The sequence below is a fragment of the Penicillium concentricum genome (genome assembly GCF_028827145.1).
Source record: "Penicillium concentricum strain IBT 3081 chromosome Unknown utg000006l_segment0_segment0, whole genome shotgun sequence".
Lineage (NCBI taxonomy): Eukaryota > Fungi > Ascomycota > Eurotiomycetes > Eurotiales > Aspergillaceae > Penicillium > Penicillium concentricum.
Genome location: NW_026622759.1, coordinates 638,609 through 655,212, shown reverse-complemented (window position 1 = coordinate 655,212; position 16,604 = coordinate 638,609). Strand labels below are relative to the sequence as shown.

General features: G+C 49.4%; 7 protein-coding genes across 7 annotated transcripts; 3 read left to right on the top strand and 4 right to left on the bottom strand.

The window, feature by feature from the left end:
- Window positions 1-784: 784 nt before the first annotated feature.
- On the top strand, window positions 785-5,755 carry N7517_010421 (chromatin segregase YTA7; the record flags this gene model as incomplete). The annotated part of the gene is made up of 2 exons (XM_056728144.1): window positions 785-2,801; window positions 2,856-5,755. 2 exons carry the CDS (start codon window positions 785-787, stop codon window positions 5,753-5,755), a joined length of 4,917 nt encoding a protein of 1,638 aa, XP_056573959.1.
- Window positions 5,756-6,251: 496 nt separating this feature from the next.
- N7517_010420 (Sec63 complex subunit SEC66) lies at window positions 6,252-7,242 on the top strand (the record flags this gene model as incomplete). The annotated part of the gene is made up of 3 exons (XM_056728143.1): window positions 6,252-6,357; window positions 6,461-6,768; window positions 6,868-7,242. The coding sequence occupies 3 exons, from the start codon at window positions 6,252-6,254 to the stop codon at window positions 7,240-7,242; spliced, it is 789 nt and encodes a 262-aa protein (XP_056573958.1).
- A 1,166-nt stretch (window positions 7,243-8,408) lies between these two features.
- N7517_010419 (kinase-like domain-containing protein) lies at window positions 8,409-9,850 on the bottom strand (the record flags this gene model as incomplete). The annotated part of the gene is made up of 5 exons (XM_056728142.1): window positions 8,409-8,558; window positions 8,630-8,794; window positions 8,860-9,092; window positions 9,201-9,541; window positions 9,594-9,850. 5 exons carry the CDS (start codon window positions 9,848-9,850, stop codon window positions 8,409-8,411), a joined length of 1,146 nt encoding a protein of 381 aa, XP_056573957.1.
- A 424-nt stretch (window positions 9,851-10,274) lies between these two features.
- On the bottom strand, window positions 10,275-10,637 carry N7517_010418 (uncharacterized protein; the record flags this gene model as incomplete). Its single annotated transcript, XM_056728141.1, has 1 exon — window positions 10,275-10,637. The coding sequence occupies one exon, from the start codon at window positions 10,635-10,637 to the stop codon at window positions 10,275-10,277; it is 363 nt and encodes a 120-aa protein (XP_056573956.1).
- Window positions 10,638-10,775: 138 nt separating this feature from the next.
- On the bottom strand, window positions 10,776-11,048 carry N7517_010417 (uncharacterized protein; the record flags this gene model as incomplete). The annotated part of the gene is made up of 1 exon (XM_056728140.1): window positions 10,776-11,048. The coding sequence occupies one exon, from the start codon at window positions 11,046-11,048 to the stop codon at window positions 10,776-10,778; it is 273 nt and encodes a 90-aa protein (XP_056573955.1).
- A 324-nt stretch (window positions 11,049-11,372) lies between these two features.
- N7517_010416 (pentatricopeptide repeat protein) lies at window positions 11,373-13,952 on the bottom strand (the record flags this gene model as incomplete). The annotated part of the gene is made up of 1 exon (XM_056728139.1): window positions 11,373-13,952. One exon carries the CDS (start codon window positions 13,950-13,952, stop codon window positions 11,373-11,375), a length of 2,580 nt encoding a protein of 859 aa, XP_056573954.1.
- Window positions 13,953-14,119: 167 nt separating this feature from the next.
- Window positions 14,120-16,570, top strand: N7517_010415 (uncharacterized protein; the record flags this gene model as incomplete). Its single annotated transcript, XM_056728138.1, has 8 exons — window positions 14,120-14,179; window positions 14,231-14,443; window positions 14,501-14,574; window positions 14,628-14,862; window positions 14,911-15,050; window positions 15,103-15,376; window positions 15,425-15,546; window positions 15,595-16,570. The coding sequence occupies 8 exons, from the start codon at window positions 14,120-14,122 to the stop codon at window positions 16,568-16,570; spliced, it is 2,094 nt and encodes a 697-aa protein (XP_056573953.1).
- Between the last annotated feature and the right edge of the window lie 34 nt (window positions 16,571-16,604).

The following is a 16,604-nucleotide window of genomic DNA, read 5'->3' as shown; positions in this document are numbered from 1 at the left end:
ATCATGTCATCCCCCCCCCACCTTCATCAATCCTGAATATTGCCGTATTGGACCATCAAAATGATCGAAAGAATCCATTTAACCAATTCAGGAGTAGAATGGAGCACTACAATAGCTCGATTCATGGGGGGCTTGATTCATGGGCTGATGGGTGACAATGGCCATTGAAGCAATTCCCCCCATGGAGAGATGGCACGTGCGTTCTGTTGACTAATAGGGTGCGCCACAATAGGTGGCTGATCCATTCAGGCAGTCAGCCCCAATGAGCGCGAGTCCTTTCCGCCCTTCTTCCCTGAAGTCTTTGTTCCTCGAGTTCCCATCATCTTCTACTTTCTTTTACTTTCAACAATTCTTTCCGTGTACTGCGCATTTGTCCTGGTGGCCGATAGCTTTCCAACACTTTTGTTTTCCCACGCGTTCCCGAGTCCGTGAGACCCTTCCACCTCTGCCCCAATTGCGCTCCACCACCGTGCCGTGTCCGCTAACATATTGATCAGCAATTGTCGGGAAGAAAGTGTCAAGGTTGCTGCTGTGACAGGCAGATTTTTTCCCTTTGGTCGGGTGGTCCAGCTGTTGCTGGCGACAACTGAACCATTCGTAAGTGTTGTCCCTCCTGCCCGCATCGCGCAACGCCGATGACCCGCCTTTTTACCTCTTTGTATCTTGCTAGTTATCTTGGGTCTTCGACCCCTCTCATTTTGTCCTCGTTGTGCTCCCCAAATTGGTGCGGTTTGTGCTGACTTTTGTGGTTTCAAAGTGATCCCCTAATCACCAACACGGCGCCATGGCTCGTAGCGCAAAGCGTACCCTGGACGAAGTCGCCAACAAGTCCGACTCCGACGACGAGGACTACAGCGACCACGCTCGCTATTCGCGTTCCACCGGCCGGAAGTCAAAGGCCAGCCCCAAGAAAAAGTCGCGGCCGGCCCCAAAGAAGAGACGACGCAGCTCAGACGACGGTCTCACCTCGGACGATGAAGACCTGTCCGAGGATTTTGACTTCGATGAGGTGGAAGAAGAATCGGAGGAGGAAGTTGAGCGCAATGTCAGAGGAACGGCGCGTCGACGGACCACCCAGAGCCGTCGCCCGCACTACGGGGAACCCGATTCGGACGAAGAGCTGATCAACGATGTTGAGGATGAGACTCGAGATCCTCCTACACGCAAGAGCACCGTCATCAAGTTGAAGCTCCCGGCCAATTACTTGGCTTTCTCTAAACGTGTAACCCGCCGTACCCGTGACGCTTCAGAGGATATCTACGCCCTTACCAACTCTGGCCGTCACATACATACCGTTGAGCAAGGTACACATACTCCAGAAGCCGAAATTTCAACACCGTCTCGCCGTATTGCCAGAGTCGACCGCATGGCCAAGCGCACGATCATTGATGAAGAGGATGAAGACGCTGAAGAGCATGAGGATGTGGAGGATGTCATCAACGAAACGACTATTCAGGGCTCGCAAATGGAGGTAGTGGAAAGTGACGTGCCTCAAGGCGGCGCTTCAGGTGATACATTGCCAGTGAATGATGGAGACCACGACCAAATTGACGAAGAAATGCTGGATGAAGACGTCGTCCCTGAATCAGAAAATGGCGATGCAAAGAATGATCATTCCGAACACACCGAGGAACTCCCAACAACTCGGCGACGAAGCAGGCTCTCACACGATCAAGGTCCGGAGGAGACTGCCACGCAAGATGTGGAGACAAATGAAGAAGCACAGCTACGTCGATCCAGTCGTAAGCAGCCATCCCGAAGCTCACAGCGCAAAAACAAAAATGAAGAAAGCGATTTCGAGCCAGAGGAGGAGCCGTCGAATGATGAGGAGGAAGACTCTGAGCCTGAATCGCGTGCCTCTCCCCGCAAAGAAATTCAAGCTCGCGAGGAAGCCGAGGATAGCTCCGCCAGTCGGCGCCCTGGCCTGCGCCAACGGCCTTCTCGAACCCGCGCACCCTCAGAGGAGGCAGAAGAACTTGCAGAAGAACTAGAAGACCTTACTGGTCGTGCCCGTCGCCGTGCGAAGCAAACAGTCGTATACGAGAAACCGCGTCGCAACCGAAAGGACGTTGACTATCGAATCATTCGGCCTGAAATGCTCCACCCCAATGAAGACACCGACAACGAAGTGACCGGCTCTCCATCCCGGCGTGGTCGTGGAGGTGGAGGATGGCAGCGAACTTTGTTCTCTACATTAGGCCCGTTCGGCGGCGGTGGTAATTCAGCAATTCTCGGTGTTCCTGGTGGCCCTACTGCGGTCGGCGGAGCTGACAGCGATAGCAGTGATGATGAAGGTGCCCAACAGCCAAATCGCACTGGTCTTGCTCCTGGGGTTGGGGTTGCAGCCACCCACAACCAGTCGGCTGACCCTGCTCAGAATTCGTCCGGCACGCCTGCAAACCTCGGCAAGTTCAATAACAAGCAGGCTTTGGCTGACGCGGATCCCCTGGGGGTGGATATGAATGTCAACTTTGACCATGTTGGTGGTTTGCAAGGGCACATCGACCAATTGAAAGAGATGGTTTCTTTGCCGCTCCTGTACCCAGAAATCTTCCAGCGTTTCAAAATTACTCCTCCTCGCGGTGTTTTGTTCCACGGTCCTCCTGGTACCGGAAAAACGCTCATGGCTCGCGCTCTTGCCAACAGCGTCAGCTCAGAAGGACGCAAGGTTACATTTTACATGAGAAAGGGTGCGGATGCTTTGAGCAAATGGGTCGGCGAGGCCGAGCGACAGCTTCGGCTTCTTTTCGAGGAAGCTCGCAAGAACCAGCCTAGCATTATCTTCTTTGATGAAATTGACGGTAAGACAGGCCCTTCTGAACGCATCGTTGGCCGTTGCTAATATTCTATGTCAGGTTTGGCTCCCGTGAGATCGAGTAAACAAGAACAGATCCATGCCTCGATTGTCTCAACCCTACTTGCGTTGATGGATGGCATGGATGGCCGTGGTCAAGTAGTTGTCATCGGTGCCACCAATCGACCTGACTCTGTTGATCCTGCTCTTCGCCGCCCTGGTCGCTTCGATCGTGAATTTTATTTCTCGCTGCCTAACATCGAGGCACGTCGTGCTATTCTTGACATCCACACCAAGGAATGGGATCCTCCTCTTCCAGGCAACATCAAAGATGAACTAGCGGATATGACAAAGGGTTACGGTGGTGCTGACTTACGAGCGCTTTGCACCGAGGCTGCAATCAATGCCGTACAAAGAAGATACCCCCAAATCTACAAATCAGACCAAAAGCTTGTGATTGATCCGAAGACAATCGATGTCGCCCCCAAAGATTTCATGCTGGCAATCAAGAAGATGGTGCCCTCTTCAGAGCGGTCTACCTCATCTGGAGCGACTGCCCTCCCTCCGAACATTGAACCCCTACTTCGTCATCCATTATCTGAAATCAAATCTTTGCTTTCCGAGATTCTTCCACAGCGAAAGAAGCTTACTGCTCTCGAGGAGGCTCAATATGAAGAGCCTGACGACAGTGCCGGCTTTACCCGAGAGCTGCTTTTGCAGGAGTTTGATCGATCGCGTGTCTTCCGACCCCGAATGCTCCTTCGGGGCCCCCACGGCATGGGCCAGCAATACCTTGCGGCCGCGCTACTGCATGTGTTTGAGGGCCTGCATGTGCAGGCCTTCGATCTGCCCACTTTGCTGAGTGACTCAACCCGCTCCCCAGAGGCAGCTGTCATCCAGCTATTCACAGAGGTCAAGCGACATAAGCCGAGTGTGATTTACATTCCCAACATCCAATTGTGGTTCCAGACTGTTGGACCTACTGTCATTTCTACCTTCATGAGTCTTCTGCGGTCGGTGCCACCTTCTGATCCAGTTCTTTTACTTGGTATCCTTGAATCACAAGAAGAAGAAGAAGTGGATGATGGTCTGCTGAAGAACATGTTCGGTTTTTCCAAGAAGAACCAGTATGACATATTTGCTCCAAATCATGATGCGCGTCGTGAATTCTTTGGAAAAATCATTGAATTCGTCAAGACTCCCCCGAAAGGATTCCCGAACCCAGAAAATCGCAAACTTCGTCAGCTGGAACAATTAGAAGTCGCGCCACCTCCGCCTCCCAAGCCTGAGGCAGAACTCACCAAGGAGGAGATCAAGGCTCAGAGGAAGAAAGATTACATATCCTTGAATCTTTTAAAAACCCGAATTCAACCTATTATGGACCAGGTCAAGAGGTACAAGCGTTTCAGGTCGGGCGTAATCGATGAATCCCAAATCCGATACTTGTGGGAGGAAGAAGACCCCAACATTGTTACTAGTGATCTTCCCCCGGATCAACAAAATACCTTCCGGCCTTATGAAAAAGCATACGACAAACATGGTGTGTTGGGTCTTCGTGAAACTGCCACTGGGAAGTTCTACTACAACCTGGAGATTGTAACAATTGAGAAACGCCTTGCAAACGGATACTACAAACGCGCCATCGATTTTGTGGCGGATGTCAAGCGAATGGTCAAAGATGCTCGTCAGACTGGTGACCCAGAACGCATCCTGCGGTCGAGTGAACTTTTGACCAATGTCGAAGTTGATATCGCCGGTGTTCTGGTAGCCGAACCAGCACTCATGGCAGAGTGTGAGCAGGTCTATCTGCGTGAGATGGCTCGCGAAAAGGAGGCGGCCGAGCGTGAGAAACGTGTCCAGGTGGAGAACACAGTTCATCCCATTCCTGAGCCTACCAATGTGTCGCACAGTAACACTGAATCGGGCCTATTGACTGGCCCAGTCCAACTCGGCGAGGCGTTCCCTGATGATGGGGACGATAAAAAAGCAGCCTCGCGCCCCGTGACCCCCACATCCCAGTTTAAGAGTTTTGCCAATGGAGATCATCAAGGTGATGGTTCGGATCTCAACGAGTTTGGTTCCCATGCTGTCGGCGTGAGCAATGGTACCCATGGAGATGGAGATGGCGACATTTTCATGTCCAATTCTGATGATCACTCGGGTAGCAAGGACACCCAGGGAAGCTCATTTGGGCCGTCTGCACAGCCGAAGCCTCCTTATTCGCACACTGCCCCTTCTCAGCAGATTCGTCGAGAATCTGGTCTTTCTAGCTTCTCTCAGCGAGGCCCCATGACTCCAATGGCCCCCGGATCTCAGCCAGCTGATTACACCAACGAAGCGTCCACTACTCAGACGACTTCTGATAAGAAATCCTCCGAGCATCTGTCAAATCAAACCTACCACACTCAAAGCCCTAATGTCTCAAGAACCGAATACCCCGACCTTACTCCATACCCCGATCGTGTGTCTCAGGAAGATCACCTGCCTGACACCCAGCAAAACGATAGCAGCCAGCCTTCTCCACATCCTCGGGACTCACTGCTTAGCAATGCAGACACCCAGGAGAACAGTGGTTTGAATGGAAGCCAGTCGCAGTCGAAGCCACAGCCCCCGCTGTTCGATGCACCCAACATGCCAGGAACCAATGCTTCAGCCAACTTGCAGTCGATCCTGGACGAGGAATCCCATGAGCCATTCGTCCTCGATCTTGAGGTTGTTGAGCGTCTGCACACGCAGCTAACCCTGTCAACCAGCGGCTTCTCAGTGGAGCAGCTGGAGCAAATTAACACCAATCTGATGGACTACGTGTGGCACCAGCGTGGAGAATGGAACCGTACTAAAGTCGCCGATGGTCTCGGCAAAACATACAATGCAGTCCTTGAAGATATGCAGGAGATGCAGGAGATCGGTCCCATCAGCCAACAGACCAAGGAAATTCTGGCCAACCTGAGTTTCCAGTGATAGCTGTTTGATGGGTATCCCATAGTTTCACCCCTTTCTTTTTTTGTTCCTTTTTTTTTACTTTGTCAATATGTTGACTCGGTTCATATTCCCCTTTGATCTGGCGATGGTGTGTGTTTTTTTTTTTTGCGGCGAGATGGATGGATGGGGGAGCAAATGTGTCAATCACCCAATTTCTCTTAATTGTTTATGCAAAAATTAGTTTCAAGTCATTTTGACATGGGAAATGTATGTAGACTATGAGAAAATAATGGTTTTAAAATGTTCTCTTGTAATTGTGTTTATAAGATCTACACTTCATACTTGGGCAGTGAACATGTGACGCGACCCACTAAACACCCTGGCCTTTCGAGCTTCACCTTTGCCCACTTCAAGGCCCTTCTTTTCTTGGATTTCACCTTCATACTGGTTATGACAGCTTGAATATTTCTATCTACTCTCCCTGGACCGTCAATCCCTCAATATATCCCTGCCCCCAAAAAACCACATCGCCGCAATGTTCGACGTGGACTGGCTCAGTCTCGCCGTCCCAATCGCCTACCTAGGCATTCTGTTGGGATCGCTTGCCACATTCTCCTCTCTCTACCGCAAGCGCAAGTCCCGTATGTGAAACATCCCTAGAAACCCTCGTTCTCTCTACAACTATTTCGCGCGCCGACGTGTCCAGTTGTCCTAGGCTAATATATGATTTGTGAATCATTTTAGACAAGGCAGCATCTCTAGAGCCATGGTTCCCTGCCCATCTCCAGCGCGATATCTACTTCTCTCTCCTCCACCTTGAACCCTCAACAACCACCGCGAATGAGAAGGTCCCCGCCATTCCCGACTCTATCTTCAAGGCTTCTCTTCTCCGTCGCGCAGCTGAAGACATCCGTCGCATTATGGCACTGCGCAGCCAGAAGCAAGCTCTCACAACGCTTGTTCAACGTGGTAGTGTCGGTGATGATCTCTGGCAGAGATTCCAGCGCGCAGAGAAGGAGATGGAAGACGAGGTCAAGGATGTGGTTTCAGAGGTATGATGAGCTCCGTCCTCCATCGCCAATAACCCATTACTCTTGGCGAACAAATGACTATAAATATATCTTGTGCTTTGCTGACCAAAATCCAAACAGGCAAACGCATATGTCCCCGGCTGGGGCCAGACTATCTTCCAGTCCGCCAATGAAATGATGAATAACGATATCTACCGCAAGCGCATGGACGATCAGCAAAAGAAATTGGAAGAGGAGCGCCAGTGGTGGAGCAAGAAGAAGACCAGTATCCAGGAGGAATTTATGAAGGAGTTGAATGAGGGCTCGGCGGCTTCTACCGACGCAGCTAATACTACCAGCACAACCAAGTCCTTTGAGGCTGCATCCACGACCCCTGCTGCCCCTGTTTCTGTCCAGGGCAGCGATGACGATGCCGTTCTTGTGGAGGCGGAAACCTCGAATACGCCTGCTTCTCCGCCAAGCGCAAAGAAGAAGAAGGGCAAGAGCAAGAAATAGATATGAGTTTTTTCTGATGTTATCTGTACTTTTATGGTTCGAAATACACTCTCATTGTTAGGGATTTTTGGGCTACGGGTTTTGCAGGAATTATATCATTATACCAGTTATGGGTGAGCTTGTTCAGAAAACCTATCAAAGTACTCCTGTTTCGATCAAATGGTGCCACCGTTGGCCATCAATTTTCATATTTCTTACTGTACTCTCCTTCCTACTAATTTGGTCCCAGCTTGACTATCCTTTTTCCATGGATGCCGAAACGTAAGGACATGAGGCGTCCTCAAATCTCTTTACCAAGGGCTATATTTTCCTTTACCCTAACAATCTTGAAAAGCTTGGGGTCCAAGCCCTCCATGACCATATCAGATGGGAAATTGATATTCAACCCTTGCTTCTTCCAGTCACACCTAGAGAGGGTTCTTAGAAATACAGGATCTCCGAGTTATTTGATTCACTAAGCCTAAATGACCTTTTGGATGATCAAAAGAAGGACACTTTTGGACCCCGTTATAATGGCTCCCTTAAGTTACGTCTTATCACGACAATCCCAGATTTTGCTGCGAGTGATGCAGACCAGAGCCTCTGTCTCCCAGTTTCTCGACGCAGAAGAACAAGACAGTAAAGAAGCCCATTCCACTATTTGGAGCCTTTCAAACACTCATATTAAAAACAGGACCCAAAGTTTAAAAATGTTGAAATAAGGTGCTTCTTTACAACATGGAAGTTAGCCTCGGTGATATGCTAATAAACGACTATAGAGGCTCCAAAGAGCATCTCTCTCACGACGATCCAAGTGATAAGGAAGAGGTGATATCAATTGTACTCAAAGATGGCGATAACAAAACCCTGCAAAGAGCCCATGTTTATATAGATGGCTCGGCTAACAAAATCAAATCCGGGTATAAATAAGTGTTTTTGAAGGCATTTTTGGCAATGTTAGTCGGGATATGTATATATCATACTCTCCTCTTCCTGTCTCCATTCTTTATGAAGTAAACTCAAAGACATAAACCTGTTGCTCAGAGGGAACACGGGGCGTTCTGTCAATTCAAAGATGAAAAGAGTTCGGTTATCATGTCGCACACATATATCTTGAACTTAAGGATACATGCCGACCAATACACGAACCGGCAATTCACGGCCATATTTAGTTACGACCTTAGCCACTAATCTGACAATAAGTCTCTTGCGGAACTTCTTTCCTCCGGTCGCCATCGAAGCATCTTGCGCATGAATGCAAGAAATAGTTGTTGCTGTTCACCTTGCAAATTTCCTTCAAGCTGCTCTAAAGCTCTTGGAGGAATTGGAGCCGCTCCCTTCCAATTACCTTGATTTCTTCAGTCAGTATCGGGAGCCCTAGAGGTCTGCGTTATTTGAGGGAACGTACCTTCAGCATCAAAGAAGTCTGCAGCGTAGTCGCTATTCTGTGTAGCATATCTCTTGGTGGTGGTCCAAGAACCGCAATCATCTCAGCGATGTGATTAACGTCGGAGTTTTGCTTCCGTGAATCTCTACCGTAAAATAGATGCCCTTGTTGGAAAAGATCCCAGGTCTAGAGCAATTGCATCGTTGTTAGTTAGAGAAGTTTGCAAGTAAACCAAAAGTCACACGACTTACGACGACCCCGATATTCCAAATATCAACCTTTTGATCCCAAGGCATACGTAATAACACTTCAGGGGCCCGGTATATATATGGTTGAATATCACCAGAGTAACGGGCTGACCCAAAACGAGTATGGCCGAAGTCACATAGAATAGGTCGGCCATGTTGCTTTGTTTTTTTGAGCTTGCGAGATAAATAGATCACCCTGTTCCCAACGATCTTCCGGCGACTGGGATTAGATATCTCTTCCTTCTCAAAATCAGTTCAATACCGAGCATGAAATTTTTTTGTATGTCCAGAGAGAACGCGTTAGAAAGGATTAATAAGAGCAAAGGGTTCCAAAATTATCATACCAGTGTGGATAACGCCAAATTCTGTGTGGAGGTAATCAAGAGCAAGTAGGAGATGTAATAGAGTCAATTTCACTAATTTTTCCGGCAGTATTTTGGCTGCGAATTGGATACGGAGGTCATATAGACTTATGCCTAGAGGCTGATGCACAATGCATTGGTAGAATCCGCGAGAAGGGTCGAGTCCTTGTGCGTCGATCTGGAAGCTATTCAGCGCCGTCCGAACAAACATGGCACCGTCATGGGATGCATTAGACGTGTGAAGGTGGTCGTAGACTTTGACTTCTCTTTTACCCTCGGCTGAATCACGTTTGAACACTTTCAATGTGACATACTTATTTATGCTGTCTATGACACTCAATTATTGTAACAATTCTCCGTGTCGATAGAACATACGTGAGATCCCTGCAAAGCCACACCGTCGAGTATCCCCCATATCCTAGTTTTCCAATGACTTGATACCGAGATTGAAAAACTTCGCCGACTTTGACAGCATAAGAGCTATCTGGCGTGTACCATGGAAGTGTTTCTTCTTCAAATTTATCATTTGAATCGAGTGGTTGGAAATTTGATTGAGTGAATTGCCGCACAGGTGAAGCAGATCGAAAAAGAGGACGCTTAGAAATGCGGCCTAGGCGAGATAGTGCTGCCATAGTAAAAGCTGAAGACAATGTTAGATTCAAGGGGTGACCTGACGTTTATACCGACTGATCTCTGGGGCTTGGACTGTGACCGCCTCGGTTCTGTCACAGTCATGTGGCTAGTGTAGACCTGCCAGAAATCATATGTCGAATGAGGGACTCTATGGAAGACTTCACCGGGGTTGACTTGGCTGGGGGTGGTGCGGCCTGCCTTGAGGATAGGTTCTCTGAAGAGACCTGCCGGAAGAGATATTTCCCGACTATATAGGGATTACACAAATGAAGGAGATGCGCAGGTAGTTTGAACCTCCCCTTCTCCACGGTCTCGAGCAATTGGGCGTATTGGGTGCGGATATGACCTCTCCTCCAAAGGTAGTTTCGTAGCTTCTGCGGATGGTGAGCATGAAGTAAGCCAGTGTCTTGATTTGTTTGCGGTTCAACTTTTATTCTCTAGCCCTTTTCCATTCGACGCAGGCCGGCTTAGAGGGAGTTGGATCAGGATTGAGTGTTCCTTTCTTGTTTGGGCTGGGCTAGGAGTCTGAGATCGGGATCGCTTTCGGTTGGTACCCCGAGAGGCCACTCTCTGCTCTGGTTCAGATTCAGATTCAGGCCCTAGTTCAGATTCGGTTGTTAACTCCGGATCTAAGTCCACATCTGCCAGATCAGAGGTTAGACCAGGAGTAGGCGTGCGCGGATTCAGCATTCGAGGGTTTGTATTCGATGGGATGCTTACCGGGGGTTGGGGACCTGGGCTTTCCCAGGCTTGTAGTGCCCAGGTAGGGTTTTTTGCTTTGGACATGGGTTAGCAGGACTGGCTTCCTAGGTTGGATTGAACTGGTTGGGTTAACTGGACTACCAATAGTTCTCGGAACGGATTCTCTCGGACAGCTAGCCGAGCGGCCGTGTACCATTCTGGGCCCGTTGGAGGCGGAAATGGTTATAACTTGGGGCTGCAAATTGGGAATAAGTATCTCCGGCTATGGGTTGCAGTTGGCTGGCGTAAGACATCATCGGTTGTGGTCGGTCGTGTATCCCAGATCTGGATATGAGATGGGTGTTGACCTAGCTGAAACGGAACGTTGCTGTAGCGCATCCCATACACAGCTTGCGGGCCAAGGACTGGTTGAGACGGATTCCCACCAGACCTCGCTTGGGCGAAAACGGCCTGCGGGTAGTGCAGCGACATTGAGCTGGTGGAATTTCCGGTCATGGTTCAATTGAATCAGATATTATGGGGAGATTGGATATCGACCCATCGTCTTGCCGTAGAGGGAGAAAGCGAAAGGGAGAGAGAGGTAGAGGGAGCAAAGGTAAGAAAGGCAGCTGAATTTACTCAGGCCTATGCCCTCAGCTAAATGGAAACCCAGACGAAATATGGGTACATCGATGTAAGCACCTATGTTATGTCTAAATACAAAAAGAATAATATACATAGCCCTAATTTGGGAGTAAAACCAACCTAAACGAAACGCCATTTCCCAAATCCAATGCAATGGAGCCAAAAAGTAACTGGGATGCTTGGTGATATGGTCAATTACAGAAGCTTGCTATCGTCTACCCCCATGGGAGCTCCCAGGTCGATATGTTCGGCCAACATCTCCTTCGCCGCCACCTCGAGTTTATTTTCGACTTGAACTGGATCCAAGGCATCTGCTCGGCTCATCACGATCCGCAGTAGACTGGCCATAATTTCCAGTTGGTACTGTTCCATCTCATGTGGATCCAGCTGCTCAAGACTCAATCCTTGCAATCGCAGGTTTTCAGCTTTGCGGTCGCCCAACAGTTCTAACAAACGAGTGACTTGGCCAATATTCTCTTTACTTCGTGGCGTCGAAGACAAGCGGCGGAGGCGCCGTTTCGGTGTATTGGCTGGTACACCAGCCAGTCGCGCAATTTGAAGTACTATCATGCGGGCGGTGGTATCATCAGGTGTGAAGCCGAAGGCTGAATGCATCGAGTGTATGACGACCAATGTGCCGGGGATGTCTTTGGACAGACAGAAACATCGCACAATCTGATCAAATAGAGCTCTAGGAATCTGTGCTTGGGTGGTTTTCTGAGTGCGAGGAGATAACTGGGAGTACCAGGATATCATGTTGGCATAGAGCTGACGTGCTGATGGAAAGCCCGCATCGAAGGCAGTACGCCCACGGTCGTATTGGAGCTTGGCACAGTCCCAGAGGCAGGCATATGTTTCCACGTCGGGCCGGATAGCGGTAGACATTGTCTGGAACTTGGTCCATAGATTTTTCACGTCTTGCTTTCGGAGCTCTGCGTATAGCAGGTGATTCATGAAGTAAGAGTTCGGCTTGATATGAGCATCCCCAAGGCACTTGACCAAGTATTTAACCATGTCGTCGTCGCCTCTGCGTGTGTAATGAAGAAGAAGGATAGAGAAGGTTTCGATGCTCGCAGGCGGGACCTCTCTCTGCATAAACCGAGGCATGCGTACAGATTCTGTCTCCCCATACTTGGCTTGAAGTTGAGGAGAACTCTCGGCTGGCTGGTATCGTCTCCATACAACATCGATGCGTTTCTGGATCATGGCCCACCCAAGTCGCTCTGCCTTATCGCGTGCACTTGTGTTCCCGTCACGGAGCCAGCCCGCAATGATTCCATTCAAGTGCTTGCTATCAGGCTTGACACACCGCTCATACATAAGTTCAATGACCAGAGCAGCAGAGTCAACCTCGCCCATACCAATGAGCTTCTTCATCCAACTTGCGTAGAAGAACCGATTCTGGAACTGGCGAGGCAACACCTTGAGCGCGGACAAAGAGACCTTGTTCACTTCGTTTTCGTTGATGCTCGATGCATGAAGGTTACCAGCCAGACCCAAGGCGGCTTTGTACAAAGCAGTCGAGTCATTGGCCGGATCTTTTCCTGTCACCATCATATCTTTGAAGATTGCAACTGCAGTATCCAATCGGCCGGCCGTGAGAAGGGCAATGCTGATCTGATCATAGTCGTCCATTGTCATATCCGAGCCCAGGAATGTCTTCAGCCGCAGATAGAGTGCCCAAGCCTTTACTTCAGCTTCCTTTCCGGGCAGCCTTCCCCATGCTGTGATGACAGGGATGAGTACACGTGGCTGACGAGTTCGATCATTTGCCAGGAAAGCCAAAGCAATGTCTTGAGCTCGTTGTGGGTTGTTGTCCGCAGCAAATAATCGCACTCCGAGCTTCCAGTATTCTTCCAAATCCTCCTTCTTCTGGGACAGCTCTGCTTGATATGCCTCCCACTGTTCAAGTGCAAGGTTGGTGGAGCCACTTTCGTGTAGGGATGTGATATAAAAGAGGATTTGAGGCGTAGCAAGTGCTTGGCCGATAGAAGTAGCGTCCCGGACCAGGATTTGTAAATGTGTTGAGCGTGTAGCCTGGCCGGACTCTCCTATTGCTTGTGAATCCCATAGTGTTTCGATTGCCCTCTCGGGCATTATTGTCAAAAATCCGGGGATAGTCTGCTTGCATCGTCGGTACCACTTCCATAAGTCTTGTCGAGCCCGCTCGTCTGACATCTTTTCTTGGAGTTGTTGTAGGGAATTGTTGAACTTTATAACGTAAGGATGAGACTCTGCCCCTGCACGCTTTGCTGCTGCAGATCGTCTGGCAGCTATTCTTCGCCGACTCTTGACTCCATCCTCCCAATTCTCTTCTTCCATCGCAAGGCCTTCGAACTCCTCTCGTAGCATATCATCAAGCTCTTTGTCGAAAACTTGATCCAATCCAGGCTCGTCTGCAGGCTTGGGATTTTCCTCATCAAATTTTCTCAGAGCTTCTAGGGCAATCTTCCGGTCCTCTTCTGGCAAACTCTTGATGAAAGGACTGTTGGGAGCGAAAGGTCCCTCCTCCAAAACCTTCAATTCATCCTGGAGCTTCGCGAGCTCCTTTCTGACCTCATCTCGCTCCTCAATCTCTTCGGCTTCGGGGTCGGTTTTGCGTCGTGTTTTGCTCTCGAGGGATTCTTGTTCGTAGAACGTGACTTTGTCATTCGGTCCGCCAAAATTAAGACGCCGCGGAGCTACGGCGGAGAAGACCCGGCGTGGAGCGCGTGTCGATGGGCTGCGGGCCACATGCTGACACCATCGGGCTCCTTGAATAGCCTGGCGCAGCATGAAGTCTAAGTTAATCGGTCATCGAATGCGACCAGAAAAGTTGGAGAAGTGAAAGAAGTTCAAGTTCGGAAGAGAACCAATTATCGCCTGATTAGGCTTAGCGCCTGTCGCGCTTCCGCCCTTGAAGTCATCCCCATTGCGACAACCCAGTTATTTCGAGCAGCAGCATGGATACTGATGGATTGAACGATGCATTGGGCTTGTCAAATGACAAGTCCCAAAACCTGGTTGGTCATAAGATCTGATTCTTGGGGCTGCGCGCTAACAAATCATCGCAGGGTGCGTACATCTACCAACCGCCCAAACATGGAAAATCAGCAGGCGAACGACCTTCGAAGCGCCGCAAAGTCTCGTCGACTGCCGGCAGAGACGAAGAAGCTGATCGGCAGCGCTTTGTGCCCCTTTTGAACGGAGACGAGAACGCCGAGTCCGTCCAATTGCGATACGGTACCTATCAGGAGCTCTGGTCCAAGCAAGAAAACAAGATCCAGGTCAGTGAACCAGGCTAACAGGTGGTCATACTGATAAATTACTCACTGGTTCTCAAGGATATTCTCGAGGATGTCGATGCTGAAGTTCTGACGGGTGTGTTGTCCTTTGTCAGAGACACCTCACCTCAGACGTACGTTCCTATCCCAATGCGATCCACGAACGTGCTCTAACTGGGGACTTTAGGTGTGATGGATATATTCCTACGGCTTTGGTGACCGTTGGTTCAAATGTGTCCTCACTGAGCAGATTGCTATCACGGCTTAATGGTCAATTGATATCGACCGAAGAAGGCAGTGTCGTGGTATTGGAATCAGGCGATGCTCCCAATTTGAAAACGACGTTGAAGAATATTATCCGGGCTACCGTTACAAATACGGATGGAAATGATGGATATCAAAAGTTCCTTACGGATCGTGCTGTATGTGAACGCATCAAAATATCAGATTATCGTACTAACCGTCACCAGGGACCTCGACTTCTCGGTTACGATTTAGATCTTCTTCACGACTATGTGCAGAGAAAGGGGACTAAAAAACTGGTCCTAGCTCTTCGAGATAGCGAGGCCTTCGACCCTGGCCTTTTGACCGATCTTTTGTCTCTATTCAAGTGCGATTCACTTTCCCGACTTTGGTCGATATCCTAACTGACCTTCTACTAGATCATGGCTCGACCGTATACCATTCACAGTACTATTGGGCATCTCTACCTCTGTAGAGCTGTTCGAAGGCAGACTGCCTCGCTCGTGTGTCGCTCTCCTTCGAGGAAAGCATTTCGAGGTCCAAGAGGCCGGAAATTGTGTCGACCGCATCTATGAAAGTCTCCAGACTGACCTAAACACCAATCTTTGGCTGGGTCGCAACGTTACCAGCACTCTGTTTGAGAACACAAGTGACTATTTCCAAAGCCCGGAGGCATTCAGTCGCATGGTCAAGGTGAGACCTATCCCAATAGCATTGAATACAGAAATCTAATTCATGCAGTATGCATACATGTCACATTTCTTCGCAAATCCCCTGGCAGTACTATTAGCCAACCCAGATTCTAAAATTCTTGCCCAAACCAAGCTTTGCGAGGCCGTCAGAAACCTGCGATCATTCCGAATGTAAGGGTCTCCGATCTCCAAGTTATATCTCAACTAATTTGATCCCAGGTTCTGCGAAGATCTAGTCGAAGAAGGCTCCATCAAGCAAGTCCGAGATATGCTAGAAGATGACGAATATCTCATTCAAGAGACGCCCAAGTACCTGGATGCAAACCAGCAAAGAATGCGAAACATGTTCCAGGCAGTCCGTGTCGTACATACCTGCCTTCAATACACACAGAGCGCGAAAAAAACCAATGTGTCGGACCTCTCCGTTCGTGCACTCTCTGGCGAACTGTCTGAGTCCACTATTGTGGAAGAAATGGTCGCCACGGCGAAGACTCTAGATTCTGACAAGCTGGATGAACTCCTCGGGCGTCTCCGGGGGATCTTAATCAGTCCAGAGGCCGATGTGATCCAAGAAGATCTCAGGACTTTATTGGAAACGTGCTCGGAGTCCGGTCCACTGCGCAGTGGATACAATATCAATAGCACCGTCACAAAAACCACTGTCGTCCAGCAGCGTATTCAGCTAAGCAAAGGCCAAGCCGATCTCTCGGAACAAGCCGTGGAATATACCAATATCGTCGACCGACTGGTTGCTCTCTTACAAGTGCACCTCACCGAAACTCTTATCAACCCACAAGATCTGTTTCTACATGAAGCCTTCCTGTTTGATCTGCGAAATCCATTGAAGGAAACCTTCGCCCCTCGGCCGCGCTTTGCAATCGAGCGCGCCCTGGCTACTCCTTTTGATTACCTACTTTCCTCGTCGGATGTCACTATGACCAAGGTCTCAGCCAAGCAACCCGCCACCGCAATTCTTTATCAATTGTACCTTGATTCGGGCGCTCTGGTGAATGTTCATGATCTCTGGCAAGCTTTCTATGGTGTATTTGAAACCGAAGAAGCTGATGGCTGCGATGAGCGAGTCGTAATGTCTTTATTCTATGGCGCTCTCTCAGAATTGAAGGCATTTGGTGTGATCAAGAACAGTCGGAAGAAGACTGACCACTTGGCCAAATCAGCGTGGATGGGGCTTTAGTTTTAAATTGAGGTTCAAATAAAATTCATGGCAT